Here is a 23,146-nt window from a genome sequence, read left to right on the forward strand (position 1 = left end):
CAGGAAAAGGCCAGGTATTTCATTTCCCACCAAGCAGCCCCTTGACCAAGCCTTCCTGGTATCCTGGGCTAAGGAAGCCTGACTATATGACAGGTCAAAAGGCCAACCCCATCCTCTTCACTCGCCATGCAAAACTTCTGCAGGGCAGATCAAGTAAGGCCCTTCTAGGTCCCCAAGACTCTGTCAAAAGCCATCATGGGGCAGGCAAGCAACCACAATGTAGGTAAGGCCTATAGGAAAGCCAAGAGAGGAACAGCTGTCGGCCCCTGGGTCAGTCAGAGTGGTCAACAGCTAATCTGTGGAGACGGCGGGAGGAGGCTAGACTACAGTAGATGGAGGACCTGTTGCTGAAGTAGAGGTCTGTCCTAGGAGCTCCTGGGTCAGAGGACCCAGGGTCACCGAAGCCCCAGGAACACCAGGAAGTGCATCTTGCTCAGGCTCCATCTCTAGCCTTCCAGGAATCCCTGTCTTCCTGAGGCCAAGCCCACTACTATTTATTTAGACAAGACTGGCCCCACCTTCCAGGGCACTGTAAACCCTCCTCACCACAAAGCCCAATTGTACTGCCACAGGCCTCTCAGCCAACTCTGAGGAAAAACGGCCTGAGGGGAAGAAATCTGTGGCACAGATGAAAGTGTGGCTGGATTTAAATGCACATTTCAATAGTAAGAAAATCCTCCTCACTAGGGTGGAGCACAACCTTCTGGAGATGGACAGACAGACCACAGACAGTGTGGGGTGGGGGAACGGCTCTAGCCTGTGCAATGCAAGAGGGCCCTATGAGTGAGCTAAAGGTGCTTTGAAGCATTTCCAAAGGTGTCACGGACACCTCACCAAGACGAAAACTAGCATGCTAGTCCATTCCGTGATTCCCTAACAGAGACTCACAGAATCATCTTAAAGCAGGACCAGTGGAGGAAAGATACGCCAAGAGTAGACAGTGCTCCAACTTTCCTTTTAGAAAGGAGACAGGAAGCTTCACTATCCCCCACTCCCAAGTTGGGGGTAAAAAAATGGTCTAACCTAGGCCAGATAGTTTGGTAATTCAAACGCATGATGGTCCTTAGGGTAGATGTGAGAATAGAGTGTGTCTGAATTGTCTCATGTTTTTAAAAAACATATTTTAAAAAGCACGAGTTTCTCCTTGCAATTTATTACATACAGGCTTCGGCTGCTCAGGGGACACCAGAGAGGGAAGCTAACTGGGGGTTCCTAAGACCATTTATCTATCCTTCAGTTCGCTGGGTTTGTCTGCAGGAGTGTGACCAGGAGTTGTGATTTAGGGTACATTAGAGTGGAGTTTCTAGGTAGATGTTGAGGAGTCTCTAGGTGGAGGTTAAGGGTCATGGACACTGTTCCTGCCAACCCTAACTACATTCTGCCCCCACAGCCCCTTGGCACACCCAAGGCTGTCTCCTCATTCTCAGTGGAGCTCAGTAGCAGCCAGTCTCCTGCGATGGCAATCTTGCTGCAGGATGGTCTTCTCTGTCCTCAGAACAGCACTCTACATTTCCAGGCCTCTCTTTATCCCAGAAGTTACCTCTAAAATCCATGTTTCCTCTCTTCACAAATGATGGGTAATTATAGTAATTGCCCCTCACAGTTCACTAACCCCAGGACTCACAAGACAGTAAAGCCACCAGGGCCTCTCCATTCTGCCCTGCCCCGGCTCACTTTGCTTCCTCAGTCCCCTGAAGGCAGACTGGCCATTGTCCGAGCTACTGCTCCTCAAGAGACGGTCCAGGGACCTCCTTGGCAAGTATCACAGACTCACCAGAGTAACCCTGTGGGTGAGTTCTAAAGCTTAGCGCCCCCAAAGCTCAGACACAAACGATCCATTTCTGCAACAGAGCCTTAGAGCACAACAACCTACTATGTGTCCAGTTCAGCATCTTTTCTGTGTAGACTACACTGTGCGGGTTCACAGAGGGTGCCACAGTGCAGCTCTATCTTACCCAAGTCTGAACACAATGTGACACCACGTAGTATGAGTCGGGTAAGAGAAATGTGGATCCGAAGCCCGATCCCTTCTCCTAAATTAGCTGTGAGCCATCAGGTAGGGATGTTGACCTCTCTGGGTTTTGATTTCATCTTGAGTTAGAAAGGATAACCTTGGTTCCCACTACAGGGTCTCTCTGAGGATTAAGTGAAGAGACGAATAGAATATTCTCTGGGCCACAGAACAGAGAAAGTGTTATCACTGAAAAAAGTGCTCAGGGACTAGAGAGATGGCTCGTTGGTGACATGTTTGCTTGTATAGACATTCCCCAACATGGGATGCCATGTAAAAAGCTAGGTATAGCATCTGAAATATAGAGCTGGGGAGGCAGGGGCAGGACTTCCTGGAGCTCACTGGCAAGACATCTATCTCCCTCTCCCCCAGTCATCAAGCTCTACATTCAGTGAGAGATCTTAGATCCAAAACTAAGGTGGAAGGCCAACCAGGCTGCTCAGTGGGTGAAGGCACTTACTTGCCACCAAGTCTGATGACCTGAGTTCCACCCCTGGAACTCATATGGTAGGAGGAGAAAACAGACTCCTGAAGTTGTTCTCTGATCACCACAAATGCTAAGGCATGTGCACGTGCACGTACACACACACACACACACACACACGCACGCACGCACACACGCACGTGCGCACACACACCAGAGAGAAGCTCAGGTCCTCATCCTGAAAGGTTCTTCCTGAACTTCTCTCATTAGCTTCTTTTTGTTTAAAGATCTCTTCCCCTCTCTGTCTTGAAGATTGCTTAGTATAAGCACTCTTGGCCTCTCTCCTAGCTCGATGCTAGTAATATATCTCCTGCACAAGATTTGAGCATCCCAAATCTCTGCAGACATTACCAAAGTCTGGTGGGGTGTGTCCTGCCGTTGTAAACTATGCGGGAGCACAAATGCACTCCACAGACTAATGCAGCGCATGCTGATACAGGGAAGAGTAAATAAGGTCTGCTGGGTTGTAGCTCAGGTTTCCTCACTTGCATGAGGCCCCGGGTTCAATTCTCAGCAGTGCATAAACCAGGGAAGGCGGTACACACTTGTAATTGCAGCACGCTGAGGCGGAGGCAGGAGGACCAGGAAGAGATCATCCTTTGCTACAGGGGACCCCCATCTCTAGGCGGGTGGGGGCGGGGTCAGTAGAGCAACTGAATTCCATGTATAGAGCCCTTGAATGCACTCGTGGAGACTTCTTAGGAATCAAGACCACACACACACACACACACACACACACACACACACACACACACACACAGGCCTTCTGAGTTTCTTTACATCTGCCAGCACGGTCGCCGTGCTCGTAAAGATGCCTGTAGACTTCATTTGGCATATACATACAGAGTCCCATTGAATGCAGCAGCTCACTGGGCCCCCAGTTCCCCCCCATCTGGTCAAGAATGTACTCAGGAACTCAGCCTGGAGGAGAAGAAAGAACAGGGGGTTTCTGTGTGCTCCCTGCCCGGTCCTTGCCTTCAGCAGACTGGAGGAAAAGGAAGCCACGCCAGGGCAGCAGGCTGTGGCGGTCATTCCTGAGGCAAAGGGCATTTTGCCAAATGTGCGATTCCCTTTGACTTGGTGGATTCGACCCAACTCCTCTTGTGTTCTATTTTCCTAGTTCTGAAGAACTAATGGCTGGGTGAGCGAGGCTCGTGCACACTAAGAGACCAGTGTACACCAGCCCACCTCTCCGGATTTAGGAAGAGTGAGTGGTCAAGATAAAGATTTTTGAACCCAAAGGCTCAAAACGACGAAGTGGAGGAGGGGACATGAATGCCTGCTTTAGGGAGAAGTCTGTTTACCCAGTGTTATTTGAAAACAGGAATCCTGAATTCCCTTCCCTACCTCATTACGACTTCTTTAACATTTGTTTTTAATTTATCTGAGATCATTATCTTCACTGAGAATTGCGTATGAGCCAAAGTTGAACTCGAAAAACCAAGCTAGGCCTTTTGTTCAGCCTGTGCTAATTAGCGTACAAAGGAGAGTCTGATTTCTTCCCTCCCCAGCAGTCGGAAACACTGGTTCCCATTGATCTAACTACCAGTACTGAAGAGGCTGAGGGCTGCTGACGCGGTAACGAGCAGGCTCCGAAACAGGTATCAGGAAATAAAGGTTCTAATTCTGGTTGGCTCACCGTGCTCTACTGAGGAGACAAGTTATTTCAAGCACAGTGCTTCATCTTTAAATAAACTGGCTACTTCCTGCTGGATGTGCCTAGTACCTGAACTAAAAATGACAAAGGCCTCTCACACCCTGGTTGGTTGTATTAGAACATGAAATACAGCCAACAAACCCATCTATGGTTCTCATCCTGAAAATGGCTTCTGTGGAGGACGGTTCCCATTACATGCGACTTGGGGGCCAAGAGGTAGTCTCTGTGGTTCCCTCATTCATTCAACAATGTGCCTGGTACTAAGAATGTAATAGCAGTGGGACACAACAGATCCATTCCCTGGCACCTTCAGTGAGTTTAGGGTCCAGGAGACAAGTATGTTTTGAATGAAGAGGCCACACATTTGCTAACAGTGAAATGTGCTTAAGCAGGGAGCCATAGGTGAGGCTGTGAGGCAGAGGTGGGGTAAGAAGGATAGAGAAGGATAAGATTGCAAACACATTGAAAACCTTGGCCAATGCGCAGAGGAATCCTGCATGGCCCACTCCCTCAAAGAAGTCCACAGTGGCACGTCAAAGGCCTGAGAAGACTCCTCAGACTTCTCCGCAGAGTCTACCTATTAGCATCCCAAAGACCTCTGGGAAGACTGAGAGATGCCTATTGTTCTCAAAGCCCAAAAGAAACTTCAGTAGGAAACAAAAGCCCTTGTTCTTATAACTGGAAAACTGTCACATGTCCTCTTAGAGAGGCCAAAATACCTTGAGTCTCTAATGTGATTCTAAAGCGTTTTCCTTGGCATAGCCCTAAAATAACATATGGTCTCCACAACCGCTCACATACGAGTCCACAGACATGGACCAGGGGACCAGGTTCAAAGTTCCATTGACAGCTCAGACCTCTGCTTTATTTGTTTTTAGAAGGCTGTACAGCCTCACCTCTGAGAGGCACGGGGAGGGGAAAAATCCTACCATAATAAGCAAAGTGAAACGATGGGGCACCAATAACCGACTTATCGAAACCTCAGGGGAGGACAACAGAGGCGCACAATGGTTGCTCTTGTTAGCCTAAAGCTGTCCAGGAAGACAGGTCTCTATATTTATTGTATTACATTCTGTGCACAGAGAGACATAGAAATGAACAATATCAAGCATTCACACACGTGTACACTGAAGGCACACACTATTCTAGGCAGTGTCTCAGAGTCACACCAATCAAAATCAAAATTTGACAGCCAGGGTCCTTTGGAATATAAACTCAAGAACACTGGCAGCCCAGGATTAAGCATAGGGGGCTAACGATAACCACTGAATGGTAGATCACTTGTCTGACATTCATGAGGACCTGTGTTTGATCCCTAGCAAGAAAAATGTAATTGAAGCAATTAATAGGCTGGTATGCAACACGCCAGGCACGCGCAAGGCCCTGGGTTGAACCCCAGCACCACATAAACTGGGCGGTGAGGTGCAGGCATTCAAGAGGCAAAGGCAGGAGGACCAGAGTTTAAAGTCATCTTCAGCTACATAGCAAGCTAGGGGTCAGCCTGCGTTACATGAAACCCATTCTGACAAACATGAAATGGGGGCTTCACAGATGGCTTAGTGATTACCCCCATATGTACATACATGTGTATGTACATATATGCACACTCACCCACACATACATGTACCCAGAAACATGCAAACATGTATACACACACAATAACACACACACGGAAAAACGAAATTATATATATATATATGTATTTATACATATACACATCTTTATACAAATATAATTATATAATAAATATTTGCTGGAAATCTGGTGTAGAAATAAAATTTACAGGCCAAGCATGGTGGTGCATTGTTTTACTCCCACCACTGTGGAGGCAGAGACAGGTGGATCTGAGAATTCAAGGCAGCCTGGTCTATATAGTGAATTCCAGGACAGACAGCACTACATAGTGTGGTCTCTGCTGTGTGCTGGGCACTGCCCTCTATGCACACTTACAACCCTATGTATGCAAGCTGTGTAGCCACGGAGCAGGTCCTCCCGCCTCGGGCTCAGCACTGAGGAGGAGGCTGTCGCCGAGTTGTAGCTTCCGTCTTGGTGAGATCCGAATATGCACCCGACCCATGAGCAGATGTCCTCCTAAGGTGACAGGTGTCTGTGGTCAGTGTCGTGATGTTAGGGGCACGGAGGTGATGCGGGTATTGGGCCTACCCTCACCACCTGCATGTGCCCTCTCGGACACTGAGAAACGAACGAACGCATTCCAGTGAGCTCTTTCCTTTCTGTTTAGTTTTATTTTTAATTACACGCATACGTATGAGACTATGTAGGTATGTGCATGTGTGAGTGCCTATCTGTGGAGTCCAGAAGAGGGCATGTGATCAATCAGGCAAGCTACAGGCAGTTGAGAACCACTGGAAGCGGTGCTGGTGGCCAAACTTGAGTCCTCTACAAGAGCACTTTGCTAGTTGAGCCATCTCTCCAGCCACGTCTAGCTGAAATGCTACCAGTTGGCAGGAATATATGTGATTTTTTTTCAATTGGAAGAATAAAATAAGTGCGAAAGAGACTTTACTTACCAAACAATTGCTGTGTCCAATTACAGTTACTAAGCAAATGGAGAATGTGACTCGGCATTGGAAGTATATTGAAGCCCCACATGCGTTGCACACCTTTAATCCAGAGGCAAACAGATTTCTGAGTTGGAGGCCCAGCTTGTTCTACATACACAGCAAGTTCCAGGCCAGCCAGGGCTGCAGTGAGACCAAGAGTATCTCCAAGAGTATCCTGAGAACAATTTCTTTTAGAGCATGGATGTCCTTAGTAGATTTTTTTTTTAAATACAATGGGCATGTTTTATTCTCTTCTAATCTCCGTAGTATTGTTTGGTGCCCTTGTGTACTTTACATGTGTACTTTAGTATTTACACGGAGGTTTCTAAACACCCATTCCATTAAAAGAAGCCAACTCCTTCTAGAAATGACTAGCTCCAAGTCTGGGGAAGGAACGGATAGGGCAGACCTGGAATGTCCTGCCATGCCCCGACTTGTCCAAAGAACTCAGCAGCCAATTAGAGGAAGCACCAACTGGATAAAGATGAGACAATTTGAGTATCAGTAAGGATAGCACTTGCAAACAGAATGGAGGACAGTGAGGGGTGGGTTTAAATCTGTAAGTTCATTGTACATTATTAAACTTCTCAGGACAAGAATCATGAGCTAGAAACAGTGAGGTAAAGAGTCAAGCACTGAGATCATGATTGATCCACAGAGAAGGTCTGTTTACTCTGTAAAGAACTGGTCAGGAGATCTAACTCTGTAAGCCAACAGGGCCTCCATCTCACCTAGGAGACTAGGTCCTTATCATGCCCTAACTGCACACGAATGAACATAGCTGTGTTCTAATAAAACTTTATTTATACAGGTGGCAGGATGGGTTTAATCTGTAGATGTTAATTTACTTTGATCTAAAGGAACAAAATAGTTGATGCCAGATACTTTGGGGTTTTTTTGTTTTGTTTTGTTTTTAAGAAATACGGCTAATGAGTGAAGAAGGAATCGTACGGATTACAGGCATCTGGAATGACTAAGGAGTAAGAGAAGTAGGTATGCTAACACCGGCGAGGGCAGTTGCTTGCGAGCATCTCCTTGACGATGACGCATCTAACTTGAGGAGATGATGCTGGCGGTGGGGAAGAACCTCTTTGCCTTGCTAGGTATGGTCCCACACACGTGGTGCTGCATGCAGAGCAAGAAGAACTCTGTGAGTTGGTGGCCCCTCTGGTCTACAAAGTCAGTCCCAGCCAGAGCTACATATTGAGACACTGAAGCAAGATGGATTCGAAGCAAGCAAATCGAAGGCTTCACTTGAATAATCCGTGTGAGAAAAGGAAGAGGAGGAGGAGAAATGGAGAAATGGCTGGTTGGATATGGATCAATGGTAGAGTGCTCGAGTAACAAGCAGAAGCAGGTAGATCTCTGAATTGGAGGCCAGCCTGGACTAAAGTGAGTTCCAGGACAGCCAGGATACACAGAGAAACCCTGTCTTCAAAAACCAAAAAGAAGGGGGACGGGGGGAGAGGGGGGACCTAGGCAAGTAAGGTGACAATACAGGAAGAGCACATGCAGTCAAGCCCAATGACCTGAGTCCAGCTCCTGGTGGAACAAGTACACGGACTCCCACAAGTTATCCTCTGACCTTCATGCACGTTCTGTGATACACACATAAAGTAAATAAATGTAATTAAGAAATTTTAAAGAATCTAAATTTACAGTCTATAATTGCAATGCTTAAGAGGCTAAAGCAGGATTGTGAATTCTAGGCCAACTGGGGCCTCATAGCAGGAGTCCACCTCATAAATGAACAAGTAAGTGAGTAAACACATACACACACACGCATACACACATACATACATACACATACATACATATACATACACACATACATACATATACATACACACATACACACACACATACATACATACACGCATACACACACCACACACACACACACACACACACACACACACAGAGGAGTCTAGAGCTTCCTAATGGGGGACAAACTTGTACTACCAGTCAGTACCTAAGATCGGGACTCTAAAGTTGTATTCTAGGCCTGAATGAGCTACAAAAGCAAGATCCTGCCCCCACTTCCCCATAATAACAAAGTAAATACCAGTCTATGACAAATTCTGTGGGAGTGAGATTTAAAAAAAAAAAAAAAAACGAACCCAGATTCTAGCTGGTAAGTTCTTTACATTCTATGTTGAATGAAGAAAAGAACATTACCTTTGCTAGTCAAATTTCTCTCTAGGAAAAAAACACCTCTCCAGCCACTGTTATGTCATTCCTTGATAAGCCGTCTCTGGTGCAGACATAATAAAGACTACAGAACTATAGAGAGGCTTGCCTGTCCCTTTTTCTCTGCAGTGCTGTGTCTCAAAGTCAGGTTTCTGTGTGTCCAGCAGGCAAGCCCTACACTCTTGCCCTGCCTTGTTTGTGACCACCAAACACTCACAAATTCACCAGTGCCTGGAGAAATCACTGTTCCTCCTACAGGGTCAAGGTTTAGAAACTGGACCGCTTGTTTGACAATCATCACAAAGTAATCATCAGTCCTGCAGGAACCCCAGGGGGCTGCTAGAACCAACGGGAAAGCTGGGTGCAGAACCCAATACTTAAGTCTCTTAAGTATTTCCTAGAAGATACTCATCCACGGGGGCGGGCAGTAAGAACATATTATGGTAAATTTCTTGGGGAAACTTGGCGAACATTCTCGGGGTGGGGATGGTCTGAGACAGGGCAGGCTCCGACTCCTCGTCTGCCTGCATCGGATTCCCGTAGGGGGATGTACTTCCATGTCCAGCTCCCCAGCAGGCATGGTTCTAAACCAGCAACAGACTGAATCGCTCACCAGAAATAAAAGAATGTGCCAAAGTACGAGGGAGACAAGTAGCCCAAAGAGTTGCTCTAGGGTGGCAGAGAACAAACACCCATAATAATCCATCATAGCCTGACACTGAACCCTCCTGCACCCAGGTGTCATCCTCTTCCTCTTAACACCCTAGTCAGCAGTAGTATTACAATTTTGTTTTTGTTTCGTTTTTTTGAGACATGATTTCTTTGTGAAGGCCCAGTCTCTGCCCCTCTGCCCCTCTGCCCCTCTGCCTCTCTGTCTCTCTGCTCCTCTGCCTCTCTGCCTCTCTGCCCCTCTGCCTCTCTGCCCCTGCCCCTGCCCCTGCCCCTATCTCTGCTCCAGCCCCTGCTCCTGCCTCTGCCCCAGCCCCTGCCCCTGCCTCTGCCTCCAGAGTGCATGTGAGCACTATCACTGCTTCAGCTACAGTGTTTTGTTTTCTGATGGAGTTGAGATTGAACCCAGGGCCTTGAGCATGCTGGGCAATCACTCTCCCATAAAGCTACTATCTGTTGTGTGTTGTGTTCCTTTTTTTAAGTGCTTGTTTTATATTTAAGTCTCTCTCTCTCTCTCTCTCTCTCTCTCTCTCTCTCTCTCTCTCTCTTTCTCTCTCTCTCTCTGTGTGTGTGTGTGTGTGTGTGTGTGTGTGTGTGTGTGTGTGTGTGTGAGAGAGAGAGAGAGAGAGAGAGAGAGAGGCTGTGGGCATGTGCAAACGTGGAGGTCTGAGGACAGCTTTCGGTTCTCTCCTACCTTCTTGTAGCAGTGCCTTTAAATTCCTGTGACTGCATACTGGCTACTGAGCCTCAAACTTCCTCGGGGTATTTCTCCTGTCTCAGCCTCCCAGCCATCCCCCTGTAGGAGTGCTGGGAGTACAGATGTATACTACTGCCTCAGAATTTTTCCTTGGGTTTTGCTGATCCAACTCAGGTCATCTACTTTGCAGGCAAGCACAATGCTGGTCAGTGGATAGAGTCTATCGCAGCCCCTCCCTGTACTCCAGAGGCTGGCATTATCTGGGAACCCCTCTGTGAGGCTGAGCCTCTCCCACTGCAAAGCCGTGACAGGATGGCCATTCCCTGAGGAGCGTGTCACTACACAAACACTGAGGCTGGAAAACATTAATAGAAGTGCAACGTGTTGCCATTTCACAGTGAAACACTCCCACCAGAGCGCTCCTCTGAGTGTTGACCCCACTCAGAAAACAGTTTAAGAAGATATACAGTTAGAAAACGCGGCTGGAGAGACAACAGCTCAGGCGTTAAGAGTACTGACTGTTCTAGCAGAGGACCTGAGTTCAATCCCCACATAGCAGCTCACAACCATCTCAAGTCCAGCTCTAGGGGATCCAGTGCACTCACTCACACAGACGTACACGCAGGCAGAACAGCTGCATCAATGAAAACAATTCCAAAAGAGAGACCACATTTAATTTACATGACACAAGAATGCTCACAGACACAGAAGTAGGGCTGGTCTGGAGTAGGAAGTAGGCAACAGGTTAGCTCAACAGATGTAGGCAGAGCACAGAATAAAGAAAGATTAAGGCTGCCATTAACACCATCTCTGGGACTGTAAACAGATCTGCTCGAAGACTCTGACCATCAGGAAAAGTGAGCATGGATCCTGTGGGCCAACTTCTTTAATCCTAGCACTTGGAAAGCAGAAACGGTGGATCTCTGTGAGTTCGAAGCCAACTTGGTCACACAGAGAATTCCAGGCTAACCGGAGCTGTATAGTGAGCCCCTGTCTCGGCCAACGGTGCCTGAGGAAAAAGGATAGAAACGCCCTGCAGAGAAAGGATGCAGAAGTTGCTCTTATGTCCTATTCCTTTAACTTTTGCTCCAAATGGCTTCTTCACTCTTTTTTTTTTTTTTTTTTTTTTGTCAGCCTTACCTTGGGGGAAACTGCAGCCTCCAGGAACCAGATCCCTCCCCTCCCCTCAAGGCTCTCCTCTTGGAGCTGCAGGGCTCCAGGGCTCCATCTTAACAGCTTCCTGGAGAAAAAGGTGATTATCCTGTCAGTTCCCCAGGAGTTCACTGGGGGAAGAGTTCTAGCAGATCCCAGGAATGCTGAAGGTGCCTCCAGGCCTACATTTTTCTTTATAAAAAAAACCAAAAAAAAAAAAAAACAATGACAAACCCTGATATTTAAATTTTTGTGTTGCCATGCTTGGGTGCTATATTTTGAATACAGAAGTGTTTTTGTGGTGCACTGTCTCTGGGGTATGTCTCCCTGTGGCAGAGGGTCCCGTTCCAGTGACACGATTCCAGTCTGGGGTCTGTCCATTCACTTCTGTTTGCTTTAGGCAGGTCAATAATCACCTGCACTTACTCACTATGGCTAACACATCTGGATTTGTAAATTGATCTGATCTGCACACTGCTCATCCCTACCTCTTATGTATTCCTTTCTCATCTTTAGATCCTCTCTCTCTCTCTCTCTCTCCCTCTCTCTCTGCTGTGAGACAAGGTCTCTCCCTGGACCTCACAGAGACCTGCCTGCCTCTGCTTGCCAGCTTTCCGCACAGTTCCTGCAGTCAGCACAACAAATCCTGGCTCCATTCACCCTAAGGGATCCAAGATACTTAACCTCACTAAAGTTTGGGACATGATGGCACTTGTCTTTAATCCTAGTACTCAGAAGTAAGAGGCAGGCATATCTCTGAGTTCAAGGCCAGCCTGATCTACAGATCAAGTTCTAGGACAGCCAGGCTGTTACACAGAGAAACTCTGTTTGAAAAGAAAGAAACAAACAAAAAGTCTTCAAGTCCTCAACTTCAACTTCATAAGAAACCCCAAATTCCATCAACAGTAACTCAATAACAATCTTCCCCCGGAGTAGTGACTCTCAGGAGACCACCTGCCTCGTGGATTGAAAAATAGAGGCAAAAAGTGCTGAACTTTGGAGCTGGAACCTCAGCCTTGGGTGACAGTTCCTCTGCTCTTCCGGGAAGCCAAGCTCCAGACCCACCGTCCACATCCAACACATCACAACTGCCTATAACTACAGTTCTGGGAAGTCCAACACCCTCCTCCTGACCTCCTCTGGCACCTGTACATACACAGCATGATACACGGCATGATACATTCACATAGACACACATACATAAAGTAACAAATTAAACTATATTAATCTTAAAAAAACAAACAGGGAACTTCATGATTTCTAATTTCAAACCATAACACACACATACAAAGACACCCATATCTCTTCTGTGAGTCCTAAAATAATCACTGTGTAAATACCCAGTACCGGGGCTGGGGATTTAGCTCAGTGGTAGAGCGCTTACCTAGGAAGCACAAGGCCCTGGGTTCGGTCCCCAGCTCCGAAAAAAAAGAACCAAAAAAAAAAAAAAAAAAAAAAAAAATACCCAGTACCTATCCCTTTAATAATTAGTTGGCGCTGTAATGGTCTGTCATAGACGCACAAGACTGGTGGTTTATTTGAGTAAAAGCAAGGGACTTAACCAAGCGTTTTATAAAAGGCACTGTAAGGAAACACTGCGTTCATGCTTGGTTTCTCAGGTTTGGTTTGTTAAGTCACCCATACAGTAATCCATACTTCACGGAAGGCAGGAAGGCCTCCTCCTCCTGGACTCCTCCAAGCCAAGGACACACCTGCATGCACTTCCGACCCTCACTGACTTCAACAAGGAGAAAGCAGTCTCCAGGTTCCAAATGTCAGTAGATAATGGCTTTTTCCCCAGGTGGTGAAGTCCCTGGGCAGCAGGTTAAAGGTTACTGACCCCTCGGCAGCAAAGTCCTGGTCAGACGGCTTCCAGCCACAGACTTACTCACTGCTGACTAGACTGGGGATGTGCCCGGCGCTTGTGTGTGAGGCTGACTTGTCTACCCCATCATCTCGACCTGAGCTGATAGTCATATCAGAATTTCTACACTGAGAGGCAAGCCAGCGCCCTTCTCCAGAGATAGCCAGTGATACCAGGCTTGTGTGTCATAAGGAGAAAGGAAAAGGCTCTGGATTTTGGACCCAACCAAGTTCAAATCCTGGTGCTCACAATGGCCGCGGTGTGGTCTTGTATGACACACTTGACCTCTAGAAGTCTGTTTGCACAGCCGCAGAATGGGATTAACAAGTACCGACTTCCTACAGGGTCAGAAACTATGAAGAACACTGAGACTTTAGTAGCTATTGCCAAGTGCTTCCCAAATAGGGCGAGACTGTTTATACCACTTCAAGAAGAGCCCTTTGCGGGGGCTGGGGATTTAGCTCAGTGGTAGAGCGCTTACCTAGGAAGCGCAAGGCCCTGGGTTCGGTCCCCAGCTCCGAAAAAAAGAACCAAAAAAAAAAAAAAAAAAAAAAAAAGAAGAGCCCTTTGCTACGCACTTGCCAGCAATGAAGTATCAGGACAGAAGGGTTTTTTGGCATTTATTTGTTTGTTACTTTGAGGGTGACGTTGAGACTGGAGAGATGGCTCAATGGTTAAAAGCACTGGCTGCTCCTGTGGAGGACCTGGGTTCAATTCCCAGCACCCACACCCAGAACAATCTGTAACTCCAGTCCCAGGAGACCTGATGCCCTCCTCTGGCCTCTACAGGTACTGCACACACAGGGTGCACACATCCATTCATACCCATAAAAGAAAAGGAAGGAAGAGAAAGAAGTTAAGAGTCTCAAAGTAAGCATGATGGTGCACACCTTTAATCCCAATACTCAAGAGACAGGGGCAGGTTGATCTTCTTGAGTACAAGGCTAGCCTGGTCTACATGGTTAGTTCTAGGTCAGCCAGGACTACTACATAGCTTTGTCAAAACACAAAAGCAAAATAAAAACTTTAGATTATAAACACAACGAAGTGGAAAGATTTGGATTTTGAAGTTTGCTTTATAACCTTAAGGTTATCAAGTAAAGTAACAAAGGCCATCTTCATGGTACTTGACATACTATAGGAAGAAAGTCAGTGCCTGGGAAGATGTCCCCCGGCAGCCCAGAGAAAAAGCTGAGTCCCTTCCCTCCCTTTGTGTTCCATTTACTGCCATGTGCAAGGTTTTTGGAAGTGAGTATTTTGCACTCATTCCTAAATCTGATCCAGTTTAGAAAACAGGATTTTTAACTCAATCGCAGTTGTTTTGGTACGAGTGTACCGTGAATCAAGCCCTAGGCTCATCACAGCGTGACATAAACCAGGCCTAGTAGAACACATCTGTAATCCCAACATTTAGGAGGTAGAGGCAAGAGGGTCGAAGGCTAGCCATGAGGGCCTACAAGGTGGCACAAAGAGCAAAGGTGCTTGCTTCGAAGTCTGACGATCTGAATTCAAACCTATGTAAAAGTGGGAAAGAACCACGTTCGTAAAGTTGTCCTCAGACTTCCATATACACCCTGGGGAACTTTCCATTCCTCACACCTTGTGCGTGCACACACAGAGTAATCATTTTTTAAAGGTTTAGTGTAATAGCAGACGTGTTCATTTTACCTTAGAGAAAATCTCCCAGAAATTTGCAGCATGTGTGGAACAATAATAATAAAATGAAATATTTTATAAAGAATTTTAAACAAAAGGTCAACTGAATTCTAGCACCTCCCTGTAGTCAACCACACCCCGGGGGCTGGGGTGATGGCTCTGTGACTTAGAACACTTGCTGCTCTTGCAGAGGACAGGCTTGTTCCTGGCACCCATGTTGGACTGGTCCCAGCCTCCTACAACTCCAATTGTGAGACAAGGTCACATCTGACCTCAGTGGGCATCTGCAGTCATGTGCACACACACTCATATTGAAAACTAAGATAAATCTTTTTGGAAAAGCCCTCACTTTGACATCTATCAAGACCATCTCTGCGTTTTCCTATATCCTCATCTCCGGGTTGAACGGGTCCATAAAACTGGGAGGAAACTACAAGGGGCATCTATCTGCCAGCGAGGAGGGAAGACACTCGCCTCCTGCCGGGGCTCCTATCTCCTATTCTCCTCCACTCATCTGTAGTCCCGCAAACAAGCTCTGTCCCAGCATCCTCCACAGGCTCTCTCCAGGAGGCTGCAGACTGTAGCTCTGCCCATCCCCCGTCTTCCACAGCCGGGCTTCTTCAGTGGGCTGACTGAAGCCTGTGTTTCTGTCGTCTTTCAGGTAACCCTAGGTAGAAAGTGAACTGTGGGACTAGAGAGATGGCTCAGCACTTTCGAGCACTGGCTGCTCTTCCTGGGTTTGTTTCCCAACTTGTGCGTGATGGCTTGCAGACAACTGTTAACTCCAGCCCTGAGGGACCCTCTTCCGAACTTCCAGGGTAACAAGCACATGGTACACATACAAGCAAGTAAAACATCCACACACATAAAAATAAATCTTTAAAGAAAAATGAAAGAAAGAAAAGAAAACGAAGTGTGGAAGAGACAGCATTTCTTTCCCTTTCAGGCTACCCTCAGTCCCTTGCCGGTGACTGCCTTCCTCTCTTCTCCCACAACCTTCCCTTTTCTCTCGAAACATCCCCATGAACCGACTGCGTCTCTCCACCGACACCAAATAGTTCCTCCTAACTAGAGCCTCTCACAGCCTATTTGAGCTCTGATGTTGTCAAACTACTTGGGCAGACTTTTGTCCAGCACCAGGATGTCCAAGAGAGAAGGCCAGTGTCCCACCTACTGAAGTAATTTCCCAACTCATCCAGGCTCAGACACCAGCAGTGAACTGTGACAGCAGCTACCAAAGTACGGAGCACACATCCTTCCTCTCACACTCAACCTTTCTGTCCTCTGACACGCAAGCCCCTTCCCCTCTGCCTGGCTCTGGGAGTCTCCTCCAGTCTAGTTTCTTCCTGCCCTTCAATCTCTTCATCTTGGTAAGCACAGGTAAGAGGTGTGTAAGTCACAGTATTTTGATGTACCTTTTTCTGTGTTGCTGTGTGAGGCACCCAGGACCTCAAGGACATTAGGCAACTTCTCTATCAACAGGCTCATCCTTAGCCCTTAGAACAACTTGCGGGCTCGCTGGTGTCTCTTGAGTAAGAACAGATTTCTTTCGTGCCCCTAGTCGTTCTAGGCAGCTAGAAGGGAGTAAGTTCTATTACCGCTATGGACTTTCTCCCTCCTTGTGTTTGGTTTCCATGGCTTCTATCTCAGGATCACAAGTAAAGATCATAAGTAAATACACCAAGGATATTTAAATTTTTTTATAGTTAGCAAAAATCACTTTGAACTAAAACAAGCCAGTCATAGTAGCCCATGTCTGTAATGTAACCGCAGCACTCAGAGGGCAGAGGTAGGATGATTGGCTTTGGTTTGAAGGTAGCCTAGTGTGAGACCAACTAGAGCTGCCACCTCACAAGACACTGCCTTCCCCATACCCACGCCCCCAATCCACCCCTGCACAAATGACAGCAGCAGCAGCAGCAGCAACAAGGCGTGCGTTTCAAGGACTAAAGTTACCTCCTCAGTTGGCCTTCCTTGAAACGTACTAATTCAAAGCAACTTTTCCAAACTTCTTAGTCCAAAAAACACCTCTTTTTTTTTTTTTTTTTTGGAGCTGGGGACCGAACCCAGGGCCTTGCACTTCCTAGGCAAGCGCTCTACCACTGAGCTAAATCCCCAATCCCCAAAAAACACCTCTTAACATACACCTTAGACCTCCTTGTACAGTGCCAACGTTACTGTTTCCTAACTCAAGTTTTGCATCTTTTAGGCAAAAGATCTGTCCTACTGCATCGTATGTGGCACAGCCCCTTAGCACTGCCCAGGATAAGCAGTCAACACACACAGAACTAAGACATCAAGGGGTTGGTTGCAGGTTAATCGCGAGTGTCCCCAGTGTAGCAAGTGAAAGTCATCCTCAAGCAGAGCTACGAGTGCATCCTTCATTACAGAAGGTTCCAGGTGAGCTGCGTATTTTCATTCCGCAATCTCCTTGGTTGACATTTCAAGCCCCGTAGGCTGTAGAGGTGGCTCAGTGGTTAAAAACACTGGCTACTCTCGCAGAGGACCTGGGTTCCACTCCCCGAACCCACACCAAGAGGGTGGTTCTCGGCCACCTGTGACTCCGGTTCTAGGAGATCTGAGAGCACGGCACATACGTGGTGCACAGACATACATACAGGACAAACAACCATGCGCAAGCAAACACTGAAGTTCTGTCAGTTTACTGTTAAGGCGGAAATGCTGTTAGTGGTCATACATGTGTGTGCACAGGTGTATATGGCTGGATGTGTATACGTGCGTGCGTACACGTAAGCATCAAACGGCCTTCTCCTTGAGAAGTCCTAGAAATGAGATCGATGGAGAATGAGGTTAAGCCATAGGTTTCTAAAATTATAACAAGGCAACTCAGATATTACCTGCCAGGTCCACCCACCCAAAGGCAAGTCTGACAGGACTCACCCACCTCAGAGCTTAAGACCAAAGTCACCCCAGCAAGCCAAGTGCCAAAGTTTCAGTAACACAAGCAGGGCACTCCCAACAGCCCACTCTACACAAAAAGCCCTCATTAAACTCAAGAGTTATATTTAGCAAAAAATGGAACACAAGTTATATTTAGATGAAATGACTTAAAAGAATTTTACCAAAAACAGCATGTTTAGACTGATCTGCAAAAGGGGAGAAAAAAACGGTTTTAGATTGGCTAGATGGCTCGGCGGGTAAAGGTGCCCGCTGCCAAGCCTACTGACCTAAGTTTGATCCCGAGGACCCGTGTGTAGGAGGAGGGTACTGCCTCCCACATTGCCCTGACAGGGTACATGCACCCCCCAAAATTAATAAATGGAATGTAACAAAGTGTATGAATCATTTTTAAAAATAGAGGATAGGGGGCTGGAGAGATGGCTCAGTGGTTAAGAGCACTGACTGCTCTTCCAGAGGTCCTGGGTTCAAATCCCAGCAACCACATGGTGGCTCACAACCATCTGTAATGGGATCTGATGCCCTCTTCTGGTGTGTCTGAAGACAGCTACAGTGAACTTATATATAATAAATAAATAATTCTTTAAAAAAAATGAAAAAATAGAGGATAGGTTTTCCCTGGTTGGTACATAAATTCTCCCAAAAAACCTCCCATGCCTGCTCAGAGATTTCTACAGGCACAGGAGGTGGCCCGCTGTGGAGGTGGGCAGTCCTTGGGGAGCACGCTATAGTGGTCAGCACACACCTAAAGCACAGGACTGTTTCACACAGAAGTTGACAAAACCTGACAAAGTTGTAGGCTTCAGGATAGTGATTCCCTACACATCATGCACAGTGCCTCTCCCTAGATGTTATAAACATTCGCGCCGTGGTCACAAAGTACTCCATCAGTATGAAGCTGTCTTGTAAAACCGCATACAATATTGTCGGTTTGGCTCTCCTCTGCCGAAACGACTTTTTTTTTTCTTTTGGACATCCACTTTATTTTGTCGTTTTTGTTTTGGGGATAGGCTCTCCCTAAGTAGCCCAGGCTGTCCTCAGACTGGCAATGATCTTCCTGTCTTAGTCCTTAGTGTTCTGGGATTATCAGCAAGTACCACCCTCTATGGCTTAATTTACATTTTCTTAGCAAAATTGTACTCAACCATTTCACAATCTTGTAAACCTGCAAAGTCTCCCCCAGGATGAAGGTATAGTCAGAGGCTGGTGGCTCATGCTTGTGATGTCATAAGAGGATCCAAGCAGTTCAGGGATAGCCTGATCTCTGTAGTAAGTTCTAGGTCAGCCAGGACTACACAGACCTTATCTCATTTCCAAGTACTAGGAATGGTACAAAGTGTGTTCCCGTCTCCGCAAGCCTCAGGTTCCCTAGGGGGCTTGAAAGAGAAGCACACCCACAGTGAGGGACACATCTGTAAACAGTTCTCATCCTCCATGGACAGGAGGCTCCAAGTTCGAGACCAGCCTGGACTATATAATGAGACCCTGTCTTAAAACCTGTCCCTTAGCTGAGGGTAAGGTGACCTCTCCTCTAAAGAGTCTCAGGAAGAGACCATTTCCCAGCATTCCACCAAGGCCGGAGGAGAAAGCAGAGGAGACTGGCTATAGAGAAAGACAGCCTGACTGCAGGACCGGCAAGTCCCCAGTCCAGGCAGCAGAGATACCAGTGGTGAGTGCTCTGGGCCTCCTGTCTGCAATGCCAAAGTTCATAAGTAACCCTAAAGCACTACAGCCAGCATCCACTTTGACTTCCAGTTTTGTTATGTCCAGAAATCCAGAACAGCCGAGAAACGGTATCCCATTTTAGACATATAGGCCTAAAACAATAAAGCTTACAGTAGAATAATTTAAAGGAGGAACAAGACCTAGACAAAAGACAGATGGAATCATCTAAGTCCAAGAATCTTCTTCCAACCTACCAGCTTCCGCCTTATCCCTCAACTATCTACTTCACTGGGAAACAGCGGCGGTCCAATTTTGCCTGGATGACCACTTGTGTACCATGAATCTTATTAACTATATTGATATGATCATCGAGAAGAAAATAATAATTCCAGCCACACAGTCCAAGCAAGTGCTTAAATGGGTCCTAACCTGGTCTGCTTACTAACCAGGCCCTCTAGGATAGTGTCAAACTAAAAGGAAACTTTCCTGCTACAACAGTGAACTTTGTAACTGAGCAGGGCAGCATGTGAGAAACACCAAAACACCCAGAAAGTTGAACTTACGATTTTAAGCCAATTCATCAGGGAGATAAGATACAGGCATGGGGGTGAGATGGGAATCAAAGTCCCCAGGCCAGTGGGCTAAGAGTTGGTTGTGGAATGCCAGAAACACGGCTCTATGGGAAAAAGCACTGGTCAGCCAAATCTGATGACCTGAGTCGGATCATGGGAACTCACATGGTAAAGGAGAGTCCAACTGACTACCAAAGGCTGTCTTCTGACCTCCATGGAAGTAATAACTCTGGCATAAGCCTCAGATACACCCAAGTGTGTACACACACACACACACACACACACACACACACGGGAACTCCCTGCACCTGCATGGGAGGGAAAGCTGAGGGTGGTCCCCAACATTTGCACACACCTTCACATTGAAAGAGCCAAAGCAAAACCCTAGATCAATATCCACTTTCAAAGGGATTTCTTGACATCCTAAAGTGCAGCAGGCCTGAAACTGTGAGGGTCTTTCTTCATCCAAGGGCAAAGGCAAGGGGTGTGGTGGGTGTGGTTCTATGCTCCTCTTCATCCATCAGAGCCTCCCTCAACTCCTAACCAGTGAAGAACATCCACACACACTGCACAAACTGAGGAGGCCACTCCGCCGAGTAAGGGCCCAAAACGACAGCAGAACGGCCCATTCAGCACCCCGTTCTTCCTTGGCAGCCCTGGAGTATAATCCTAGTTAAGATGAACTTTTATTCGAGCTTAGTTCCCTCAGGGGTGCACTCCTGAGGAGTAGACGCGCCATACACATAGCCTAGCAGTGAGAATGAATCAACCAACTCTGGAAAGCTCTGTACGAGGCAGAGTTGACGAGCAAGCCGCTGCACAGCAGAAGGGTATGTACCCATCCATCCAACTCAGCATCAGCACAGGAAACTTGGGTGTGGAGTATCGGCTCGAAGGCCCGGCTAGCCCCGAACTGCACCTCTCATTTTCACAGAGGAGAGAGGCGGGAGCTCCGAGCTGGAGAGGGGTGAAGGAATCCGCCCTCATTTGCACATTGTCTGGGGCCGGGTCAATTTGCTTAATCACCGCTCTAAATGCCAGGCACACAGCACACAATGCGCTCCCATTAACAGGTTTAAAGTGTCGCAGCGCTCGCTTTAAATGAGAAAAGCCCGCAACAAAAGGGGGAAAAAGCCAAGTAAGAATGCCTTGGGTCGCCCTCCAAACCATCTCAGAGGAGTTTAAAACCCAGAGTTCTGCAGAAAAATTGAGGCCCTGGTGTGAGGATCCGGGGTGGCTCTTGAATAATCCACACAAAATAAGGAGTTTGTACAGCTCACAGCAGCCCCGGGAACCCGCAGGTCAGAGGACATCTCAAGTCAGGATCCTCCAGGCCCTTGCCCAACTTTCCCCCTTGCCAAATGGAAAGCTGACCAATCTCCAGGAAGGAAAGCGAGACACCCCCCCCCCCAACACACAACCCCCACCTCCAAAGGCAGGCACAAATCCAAGTTTTCCTCTGGTAGGAGCAAGGAATTTGGGCGGCTGGGAGGACCCACCAGGCCGCAATCTCCCAAAGGCGAGAAGTTAAAAGAACTTTACTTTCATCCCGTTACTGGCCAAAGCAGTCTCATACTAGGCCGCCACAGGGGAGTTTAACTCCGCAAACAAGTTCGGCCCAGGATCCGCTCCAGCAGGAGGCCCCATCCCCCACACCACGAACGAGCCTGGGGGCGCATCCCGCCGGGCGGGACGCCCACCAGTCCCGGCACCGCGGGACTGACACTTACGGTGCGCGCTCCACCAGGAGACAGGGGTCCATTGGAGAGGTATGGGCTGCTCAGGTCTGGAATCATCAGGAAGGGGTACCCAGGGTACGCAGGTCCCTTAAAGAAAGCGCCGTCCTGGGGCCTTCTCACTGCGGACAAAACCAAAGTGGAGTGAGGTCAGGGGTCCCCCAGACAGAACAGCTATCTGGAGCTCGGGGAGGGACTCTGGAACCGGAGCGCCCCTCGAGTGAACCCCAGAGTGACTGCTGCAGCGATGGGAGGAGAGCAGGGGCTCCGCCACACAGGCCATGGTGACCCGTATGGCCAATAGCTGATGGCCGGAGAGTGGAGAATGACGGAGAAGGCACTTACCTTCGGCGAAATAGTCGCGCGGCTTCTGGAAAGCGTCCCGGGCGGGCTGCGGGCGCCTCTCCGCCTGTGGAGGAGACACAAAGGCGAGGGCGGGTGAGCGGGAGCGGGACCCGGGTCCCCCAGGGGCTGACCCTAGGAATCCCTTTACCTCGGAGTCCGAGCTACTGCTCTGATTCTCCGATTCGTTGACCAGGGACGACTTGACCTCATCCAGATCCCTCTGCGCCGAAGCGCTGTCGCTGCTCGGCTCCTGCTCTTCGCCCCCCTCGTCCTGGAAGGGGATCAGCTCGTCGTTCGCTCCGAGGTCGTCCCCTCCACTGGTTGCCCCGGCTCCGGAGCCACCGCCTCCCCCGCCGGCGCCGCCACCGCGGCCACCACCGAGCTGGGGCATGGTGGGGCCACGGGCCGGGGCCGCTGCGCTCAGAGCCCCGCGCCCTGCCTGGCCCGGCCCGGCGCCCCTCCCTCCTTCTCGCTGGCCCGGCTCCGATCGTTTGGCCGCTGCAGCGACAAAGTTTTGACAGGGCGTGGCTCCGTGGGAAGCGGGCCCAGCACCGCCCAGCCGGGGCAAGAAACGCTCGGCTCCGGATCGTCCCGCAGTACGGAGCCTAGGGCTCCCCAACTAGCCGCCGCCACCGCCGTTGCCTGCTCGGCCGGGGCGTCCCAGCGCCTGGCCCGCCGGGGAGGGGCGATGGGGAAGGAGGGAGGGACCGCCCGGCGGGGCAGGGGGGCCGGAGGGAGGAGCCCCGGCTGCAAGCTGACACCCGCGCCTCGCGGAACCAGGCGAACTGCAGCGCGCGCACACACACTCGCATTCACACTCGCGTCCTGCTCGCTTGCACCCTCCGGGGACTGCAACTCCCCTCCGCGTGCGACCACCCTACTCCTCGTACTTATCCAGATCCCATCCACTGAACTCCATGGCTACCCTGGGAAGTCCTTCTTGCCCCCTCCCGCTAAGCCCGAGA

The 23,146-nt window shown here is 48.6% G+C and overlaps 1 protein-coding gene and 1 long non-coding RNA gene across 5 annotated transcripts in view; one reads left to right on the forward strand and one right to left on the reverse strand.

Annotated features, from left to right (window-relative positions):
* Positions 1-22,850, reverse strand: part of Tcf7l1 (transcription factor 7 like 1) — a 164,790-nt gene extending 141,940 nt beyond the window's left edge. For 3 of the 4 annotated variants that reach the window (XM_087657429.1, XM_087657428.1, XM_087657427.1), the window contains exons 1-3: positions 22,330-22,850; positions 22,182-22,245; positions 21,831-21,958 (exon numbers count right to left, since the gene is read on the reverse strand). In XM_087657429.1, the coding sequence (XP_087513555.1) occupies positions 21,831-21,958; positions 22,182-22,245; positions 22,330-22,572 (435 nt within the window). In that variant the 5' untranslated portion in view covers positions 22,573-22,850. 4 annotated transcript variants of the gene reach the window in all.
* Positions 11,377-13,848, forward strand: LOC148006303 (uncharacterized). The gene is made up of 2 exons (XR_015686691.1): positions 11,377-12,767; positions 12,894-13,848. It is a non-coding gene; the product is annotated as an uncharacterized LOC148006303 (long non-coding RNA).
* Positions 22,851-23,146: the final 296 nt, after the last annotated feature.

This window comes from Rattus norvegicus, chromosome 4 (assembly GCF_021556685.1).
Source record: "Rattus norvegicus strain SHRSP/BbbUtx chromosome 4, alternate assembly SHRSP_T2T, whole genome shotgun sequence".
Lineage (NCBI taxonomy): Eukaryota > Metazoa > Chordata > Mammalia > Rodentia > Muridae > Rattus > Rattus norvegicus.